Here is a 9,882-nt window from a genome sequence, read left to right on the forward strand (position 1 = left end):
TTATTTCAATATTTTTTAACACGATTCTATTTTCATTTTCATTATAAATTCAATAATCAATTATTAATAATGTAACGGTTCAATGATATGATAGTTCTAATATAGATAAAATAACTAGTTAATTATAAAAAAAATATATTAAAATTATACTGAATGTATTTTATAATTTTAAGCAATCGAAAAAATTTCATTATAAAATACAATATTCGTATTATATTACTAGGAAATATGATAAAATTTTATTGAAAGATAAGACGATTTCAAATGAATTGAGTTTATCATTATTAAGTTTTCGAATAACGGAAGTTAAATAAACTGTATTATTCGTTAATATCTTTTTAAAATTAAAATATATTTTATATTCTATAATATTGTATTATTATTTGTATACATTTATAGAAATAGAGAAAAAAAGCATTCAAGTTAACAGTATTATTTTATTATATGAATATTATATAAATATTTGCAAATTCGAGTTTCGATTGGTATTACGTATTACATCCGCTTGCGCAAGTCATTAGTTTCGTCGCCATCATAGCGACGAGATCGCGACCGCTTTTGGCCGTTGTGCCAGGAATTGGGATAATCGTCGTTTACGGCGAAAAAACGAAGCAGAGCTTTTGCTCTGTTACACCCGTGTTTGTGGTCAAGCTAATATCGTTACATCGGCCGTGGATTATCGGCATCTCGAGGATTTTTTCTTCACCTTTGACGATAACGAAACATGGCTTATTGAAGAAGATGAAGGGCCTGCAGAAATACACTATTTCTCCATACGGAGGAAACCGTAGCCTCAATCACTCTGGAATTCAGCACGAATACATTCGTGCCAGAAATGGAAAAAAATACAAAATTTCCGCAATCCTCTGCAAAGGGGGTTCCTGCTGATTCTAAAAAAACTCAAGGTGCGTCGTCCCAATGTCGATAACGACGTCATCATTTCGCTAACGTCTTACATGTATACTTAATACAAAAAAAAAATAACTTATATATCTTATGACCTTAACTTTTTCAAATTGTTTTCTTTTAATTTTTTTTTAATTTATAATTATTTATTTATAAGCCAAAATATTTTTTAATTATATATTATTATATATGAATTTTCAATAATAATATATAGAATTAATATATAGAATTAATTAATTTATATAATTTATTTATTTAAAAAGTAATAAGTTTAAAACTTATTATTTTATATTGTTTAATTTAATGTATTTTATCCATAATATTTTATTTTATCTTATATAAATTGAATACAAAATTTTTTTTATTACTTAATAAACTAGGACACAAATTAAAATAATAAATTATTATTTTTATAGATGTTACAAACAAATCTTTTCCAAGAAACTCACGTCGACGTGAACCAGCAGGTGCTAACAGTTTCTCAAAATTTGAACAATCAAAGAAGTGCAATGTACAGAAAACAAAAAATTTTGATAAGAGACCAAAACCTAAAGGACAATATCATGGCAGTTCAAAGGAGGATACCAAGGTTTATTTCAATTGGAATAATATTTAATTTATATATATAAGATTATTAATATTTAAATTCAACATTTTAATTTTTAGGTAGTGCAAACAGAATTAGCTGAGCCTGGCTCAGTAGTGGTCCAAGGAAGTAAAAAGCAGAATTTGAATCATCTGCTGAATTTTCATTATGAACCACGTGAAATGCAAAGTGGTTCAGGTGCATGGAATCATGGAAAATCAATGAAGGGTTTTTCTAGAAACAGTAATAGATGGCTTCCACCAGTACAGCGGCATAAATACAACAAAGAACAATTTTTACAAGCCAGGTAAATTATAATATTAATAACAATGTGAAATAAACAATATAAGTAAAATGAATATATAAGTAAATATAAGTAATATGAATAGATAATTTAATAATAATAAATTTTAATATTTACTATTTTTTAGCTGCCAATTTGTTGTAAGTGCCAATGGGAATTACTCATTATATCTAAGTGATCCTGATATACTAGTTGATTGGAGATGGGTAGAACAAATTGTAAATTATAATATATTATTATATTTAATATATTTAAACAATTTTTTAAATTTTATTTTAGAATACAAATAATAATAATTGTAAATATTCTATTGTTTAGAAACTTCATAGTTCTGAAAGCTTGTCATGCCCAATATGTTTATGTTCACCTGTTGCTGGAAAAATGACACGTTGTGGTCATGTTTATTGTTGGCCTTGTATCCTTCATTATTTATCACTTTCTGATAAATCTTGGCGTAAATGTCCTATTTGTTATGAATCTATCCAAAAATCTGATTTAAAAAGGTAATTTATTTGAATGCAAATAACATTAAAAAATAATTTTTTTTAAGATTTTAATAAATTTTTTATTTTTATTTATTTATTTTTTTTCCATTTCAGTGTTAATGAAGTCACTCAAAGTACATTAAATTTAGGAGATACTATTACTTTACGTTTGATGCGTCGTGAAAAAGGATCTCTGCTTGCAGTGCCTGTTGGATCTATAATCCAAAATCCAACAAATTTTTTCCCTGTTTCAGATATTATTAGCAATCAAGTGTATTCAAAACTTCTTATTGCAAATACAAAAGATGTAAGTTCCCAAAAAAAGATAAAATTTCCAAAAATTAAACTATAAAAATTTAATTATGATTCATATCATAAATTATAATTCAGGTGAAGAATATCATTGAATCAGAGCGTATTCAATTGCAATTAGAACTATCTGATAATCCTGATTCTCCAGAAAATTGTTATATCGAACAGGCACTTGAAGAACTTTCAAAAAGAGAGGAAGAATTGTTACAAAAAGTAAAATTAATTAAATCTTTTTCTAATCTAAGGCAGTATAAAAACAATTATTTGTAGATAAAATTCTTTCTCTATAAATACACTTTTTTTTTTTATAGGTAAAATCAGAAACCATTTTCACAAATGAAATACAAACTGGAAATATTAATATTGAGAATAGTTTATCTCAAGATAATGAAGAAACAAATATAGTAAAAAGAGATGTGAAAAACATAGATGAAGAAATATTAAAATCTACGGAAAATTCACTTATCAGCGCTCAATCAACCTCGGGCATAACAAAATTCTTTTATTTCTATCAAGGTTCTTATTTTTTCTTTAATTTTATTTTAGTTTAATTTATTTTATTTAATATATTTAATTTATTTCTTATCTCTCTATTTAATATACTTATTAAAAATATTATTAATTTTTAGCGGAAGATGGACAACATTTATATCTTCACGCAATGAATGTCAAGATGTTAGAAATGCAATATGGTAATCTTGAAAATTCTCCACATATTATAACGGGAAAACTCTTAGAAAAAGAAGGAGGAAGTCTTACAGAAGATCTAAGGCGTAGATTAAGATATTTATGTCATCTGCCATTGACTTGCCAATTCGAGGTAGCCGAAATTGAATTAAAACCGCCTATTGTATCAGAAGAAGTTTTGTTTTCATTTCGAGGTAATTTTATAATTAAATTTGTACTTTATTTTCATTTTATGGACATTTTAATGTTATGAATGATTTTGTAGATCAATTAGCATTAAGACACAAACGTAGACAACAACGAGAACGTGAAGAGAGAAAAAGAGAAAAAAAGATTACTGAAGAAGAAAATAAACGTATGGGAAGATATCCAACACCTATTGTACACATTGATTCACAGCGACATTTTCCTCAATGGCAACCAGAATTATTATTTTCCGAGTATGTAGTTTTCATTGTTTCATTATTAAATAAAAATAATACAGTATCAAATATATTGATTAATTAAAGATTAAAAAATATTTATTAATAATATGTTGGCATATATTATTATAAAAAATTGAAAGTAGTTTCAAAATATATAGAAAAATCTAAGCGAATATATTTGTAGAGAAAATGTTCCGTCACCACCAGAATCAACGACGACTTCAAGTGTAGCTAGTAGTCCATCTTTAAGCACTTTTGATGAAATTGTTACATCCAAACAAACTGACATCCCTCAGGAATCGGGACCATCATTCGCGGAAATGTTACGAAATACCGGCACTCGTTTAAAATCACAAACAATATGGCCATCAATTAACTCCAATCATGGGAAACCATATTCTAGTATGACTATTCAATCATCCTCGAAAAACACCGAAGAAGAGGATTATGTCTCAGTACCATCACACAGTCAAAGTTTTGGCGATGCCTTAGCAGCCGCTTTAGAACAAACAAAATTAGGTAAGTAATTTTATTAAATTTAACTTTATTAAAATATTTTAAGAGTATTTTAAGAGTACATTGATCTGTATATTATCTATAATAAAATGCAGAATTGAAAGTTTATAGTATTAATGATTTATTTATGATAATTATTTCATTTTTCAGAAACAAAAAAAAATGGAGGTCGAAAGAAAAAGAAGAAAGGAAAATGAACTATATTGTTTGCAACTACTATGGCACATCAATCTTAATTTTTTTCATACTAATTCTCGCACTCTATGTTATTTTTTAATTTTGCAATTGAGTTATTTTACTATCATGTGTTATATTTCAGATTAATTTGGATATACATTAGAAAATTTGTAAAGTTCTAGTACAAATCATAACATGTAATGATATATTATCTATTATTGATTTTTATCAGTGTATTATCAAATTAAAAATGTTTTCTGTAGCAACATACAAATTTGAGTCTGTTATGCAAATAAAATTTAATTTCATGAAAATTAAAATAAATATATAAATTTATTAAGTATACATACCTTCTAAAATAATTTTTTTTATAATATTTATATATATTTATGTATAAAATTTTATTGTATATTGAACAATTTTGAACACATCTTCGATCTAAAATTATTATAATTAACATAATTTTTTCTATCAAATTCAACTAATTTTAAAAAAAAAAAAAGAAATATTCATTTTTTCTTTATTTTCAATTTTATATTTTATATCAAATCAATTATTTTCAAATCATATTTTATATTAAAATTGAATTAGAATGAATAATTTTTCATTTGTTAAACAAGAATGAATAATTTTGTTTTCATTTTACGTTCTTATTCGTTTGTTTTAAATGTATCTATATAGATTCACAATTGTTTTTTTGTTCTATTATATAATTTTATAAATTTTATAGTATATTTCAAACATTTATTATTATAAAATAATCTAGAATTTATTGCGCATTAAATACGCTAACATATTTAAATATAATAATTGTAATACTTTTTCTTACTTCAAATAATTCAAAATTATGGTACATAAAACAATTGATTAGATATATTCAATAAATTTGATGATGAAAATTGAAATTTAATAGGAAGGTAAGAAAATAAGTTATAAAAAAATTGTATTTCAGGGATTGTTTTATATTTTCAGTTTTTTGAACATAGAAAACCAACAACTGATCTTTTTTATCCACATTTTCAAAATATAAGTACAATAGTTTTTTTTTACGTTTATTATAATCTGTAGGAAATTACTAATGAAATAAATTATTTGTCTAGTTTTACAGTAGAACAAAATAAATAAATCAGAAGTGATTTTTACAATGATATAAAAAAAATTATAAAACCTAGATAAATTATATATTTAGGAACGAAAGACCGAAGCTGTCTAATTCTATGTTCTTGAAGTTGTTATCCTTTGCAACGGAGTAAATCATGGAGAGGGCAGTGGGCAAGCGAGTAATCGATTTAATCGACTTCTTCGATGGTAGGTCCAGATGCACCACCACCAGGAGCACCGCCACCAGCTCCTGGGAAGCCACCAGGCATTCCACCAGGCATTCCACCAGGCATCCCACCAGGCATCCCACCAGGCATCCCACCAGTGCCCTGATACAATTTTGTGACAATAGGATTGCATATAGCTTCTAATTCTTTCTGTTTATGTTCGTATTCTTCTTTATCAGCTAATTGGTTAGCATCGAGCCATTTAATGATATCGTTGCATTTATCCAGTACAACTTGTTTGTCACTGGCGCTGATTTTATCCTTCAACTTCTCGTCTTCCACTGTACTCTTCATGTTGAAGCAGTAAGACTCAAGACCATTCTTAGCAGCGATAGTTTCTTTTTGTTTTTCGTCTTCGCTACGATATTTCTCAGCTTCGTTGACCATCCTTTCGATATCTTCTTTGCTGAGACGACCTTTATCGTTGGTAATAGTGATTTTGTTCTCTTTACCAGTAGATTTATCAACTGCAGAGACATTGAGAATACCATTGGCATCGATATCAAAGGTGACTTCAATTTGAGGAACTCCTCGAGGAGCTGGAGGAATGCCGCTGAGCTCAAATTTACCTAACAGATTGTTATCTTTCGTCATAGCACGTTCTCCTTCATAGACTTGAATCAATACACCTGGTTGATTATCAGCATATGTAGTGAAGGTTTGAGTTTGCTTTGTTGGAATGGTAGTATTTCTCTTAATAAGAGCAGTCATAACACCACCAGCAGTTTCAATACCAAGAGATAGAGGTGTTACATCAAGAAGTAATAGATCTTGTACTTCTTCAGATTTATCACCATGAAGAATGGCAGCTTGCACAGCAGCTCCATATGCCACAGCCTCATCAGGATTGATAGATTTATTCAATTCCTTTCCATTGAAGAAGTCTTGCAGAAGTTTTTGAATCTTAGGAATTCGCGTGGATCCACCAACCAGAACGATATCGTGAATCTGAGCTTTATCCATTTTAGCATCGCGTAATGATTTTTCTACTGGCTCGAGTGTTCCTCTGAAGAGATCAGCACAGAGTTCTTCAAATCGAGCTCTGGTGATCGATGTATAAAAATCGATTCCCTCATAGAGCGAATCAATTTCAATGCTAGCTTGAGTAGACGAAGACAGAGTGCGTTTCGCACGCTCACAAGCTGTTCTCAAACGACGAAGAGCGCGTTTATTTGCAGTTAAATCTTTTTTATATTTCCGTTTGAATTCTTGTACAAAGTGATTAACCATACGGTTATCAAAATCTTCGCCGCCAAGATGGGTATCTCCTGCTGTTGACTTGACCTCGAAAATGCCATCTTCAATGGTCAGAATTGAGACATCAAAGGTGCCACCACCAAGATCAAAGATAAGGACGTTGCGTTCGCTGGTAGTTTTTTTATCCAAGCCATAAGCAATGGCAGCAGCGGTGGGCTCGTTAATAATACGTAAAACATTTAAGCCCGAGATGGTACCAGCGTCCTTAGTTGCCTGACGCTGCGAGTCGTTGAAGTAAGCAGGTACAGTGATCACGGCATTACTGACAGTTTTTCCCAGATATGCTTCAGCTGTTTCCTTCATCTTTACCAGGACCATTGAACTCACTTCTTCGGGGAAGAAAGTCTTCGCCTCTCCTTTGTAATATACTTGAATTTTAGGCTTGCCACCATCATTTACAACAGTAAAGGGCCAATGCTTCATATCAGCCTGAACAGTGGGATCTTCAAAACGACGACCAATAAGACGTTTGGCATCTAAAAACAAATACAATGAAATAAATTTATCATTAAACTTTTAATTACATTATATTAATATATTAATATTATAATATATTAATTACATTATATATATTATATTTAAAATATTTTTGATTTGTAATTTTATATGAAATATCATTCAAATTTATAAAAATTTGAGAAATAAATAATATATTCTTATTGATAAAATGTCAACCAACATATTTTAATCATATAATTTGCAATATACAAACGTAAGCGATCGATATAAATCGATTTTCTGATTATCTATAAATATGACATGATATTAAATTAAATAATTTTCGTAGGAAAATATGTAATACTAATTTTCAGTTTTTGTATGATTTGGAATAATTTACAATAGTAAAAAATTCAGTTTTTTTAAATCATTTTGTGCATTAAATTAATCCACATATTAAAACATTATAATTATATTAAATAATTATAATATATTAATATATGATAATAATAATATATTAGATATATATAACACATCTTATATAGTTAATTATTTTCTATTATATTTCCTTCATAAATGAAAAATATTTACAAAAAAATTTTAAAAGGAAATAAAAAATTATCGAAAAATGTATATTATATTAATTTTTTTCAAAAGAATATATTTTATTTTTTACTTATTTTAATCTTTTTTTAATAAATTTAGGATATTTAATATTTATTTATATCATTTTTTATATTAAGCATTATTTATAATTTTTATGAAATAAAAAAAAATCTTTTGGACATATTATGTATATTTTCAAATATGTTATTGAAATCAATATAATACATATTTTTGATTTCTAATAAGGAAGAGTCTTTTTAAAATGAAATATTACGATAACCGGAGGATATATACTTAATATGGCGTCCTTTAGTTATTATGATAGAAATTTTTATAACTGCGCTTGCATACATTATACATTGCTGATAAGTGACATCAAAAAAAATATAAGGTCTAATGAAATAAATCAACTTACACAAACATATAGTCGAGTCACAAATTTTTATAATTTATAATTGACTGAATTTACTTATTACTACTACCAATAATATATATCAACATTTAGTGAGGCAAATGGCTCAGCGCCCTTATTCACAGACTTATCAGCCAACATATAATAGATACTACTACATATTTCCAATATATATATTGATTTCATCATTTATGTATTCAGAAAATTTTCATTAGTATTTATAAATTCATTTTGAAAAATTTGTGTAAAATATTAATTCATAAAAATGAAATATTAAAATAATGATGAAAAAATCAATTAAAATAATTTAGAAATTGTTTTTAGAAACTAAACATTAATAATGCTTTAATTTAAAAAACAATACTACAAACTTTTTTGTTAAATTATTATTATAAAATTAAAGAAATCATTTATATTTTAAGAATTTATATCTATAATAACCAATTTTCATGTTAACTTTGTAAAATTTTTATTGTAAATTAGATCATAGTAATAATAGTAACGATCACAGTAATTATTAATCTAAGATTTCAAAACAAATTTATTTTTGTAATTATTTTAAATTTAAAATTTTATAAATTTTATAAATTTTATAAATTATAAAAAAATTTTTTAAATTTTATTGAATAATAATTTTATAAATATATCAATAAAAAAAATTTAAATAATATAATTTCTAATTATAAACTAATTATATACTAATAAAGAATATAAAATATAAATTTTTAATACTATAAAAAGATCAAGCAAATTCATAGAAAATATAATAATTCAATGTAAATAAAAAAATACTTTGAGAATAATATACTTACCGAAAATGGTGTTGTTGGGGTTCATGGCAACTTGGTTCTTGGCAGCATCGCCGATTAATCGTTCAGTTTCCGTAAATGCAACATAGCTAGGTGTTGTACGATTTCCTTGATCATTAGCGATGATTTCTACTTTTCCATGCTGGAATACACCAACACAGGAATAAGTAGTGCCAAGATCAATACCAACTGCAGGTGCTTTAGCCATTTTTGCTTTTCTGTAAAAATATGAAATAAAAATTTAATAATAAAAAAAAAAATTCAAGATTATTTCCAATATGAATGTTGTATCAAATATTATAGATGTCAAACAAAGGTAATGGGAACACACCTTTCTTCTTTGTTCGCTTGGTAAAAATTCGCTTTGTAAAAATCGCTTCGTAGGACAGAGAAGAAGTTCTTCGATTGACGATTCGCAACGTGAGTGAAGAGCCCGCATCCGGCTCTCTGTATATATTACCTTCCCAGAGGACGCTTCTGGAATGTTCTTCCTACTCTAGCACATTCTATCAACCAATCAGAAACTAGTTTCTGTTAGATTTCAATGATTACTGGATACACGCCACGAACTACGTGTATCAATAGTGGTATTTTATTTGGTTATCGATCGATCCTAACGTATTTTATATATAAA

The 9,882-nt window shown here is 27.0% G+C and overlaps 2 protein-coding genes across 2 annotated transcripts; one reads left to right on the forward strand and one right to left on the reverse strand.

Annotated features, from left to right (window-relative positions):
• The first annotated feature begins 835 nt into the window (after nucleotides 1-835).
• On the forward strand, nucleotides 836-4,722 carry LOC409417 (RING finger protein 10). Its single transcript, XM_392932.7, has 12 exons — nucleotides 836-905; nucleotides 1,323-1,495; nucleotides 1,573-1,799; nucleotides 1,924-2,014; nucleotides 2,115-2,299; nucleotides 2,396-2,588; nucleotides 2,672-2,806; nucleotides 2,905-3,109; nucleotides 3,223-3,474; nucleotides 3,546-3,720; nucleotides 3,890-4,224; nucleotides 4,372-4,722. Exons 1-12 carry the CDS (start codon nucleotides 836-838, stop codon nucleotides 4,416-4,418), a joined length of 2,088 nt encoding a protein of 695 aa, XP_392932.3. The 3' UTR covers nucleotides 4,419-4,722.
• Nucleotides 4,723-5,339: 617 nt separating this feature from the next.
• Nucleotides 5,340-9,672, reverse strand: Hsc70-4 (heat shock protein cognate 4). Its single transcript, NM_001160050.1, is given in 3 exon segments — nucleotides 5,340-7,459; nucleotides 9,252-9,466; nucleotides 9,580-9,672. Coding segments are annotated over 2 exon segments (1,977 nt in total). The 5' UTR covers nucleotides 9,457-9,466; nucleotides 9,580-9,672; the 3' UTR covers nucleotides 5,340-5,687.
• Between the last annotated feature and the right edge of the window lie 210 nt (nucleotides 9,673-9,882).

This window comes from Apis mellifera, linkage group LG1 (assembly GCF_003254395.2).
Source record: "Apis mellifera strain DH4 linkage group LG1, Amel_HAv3.1, whole genome shotgun sequence".
Lineage (NCBI taxonomy): Eukaryota > Metazoa > Arthropoda > Insecta > Hymenoptera > Apidae > Apis > Apis mellifera.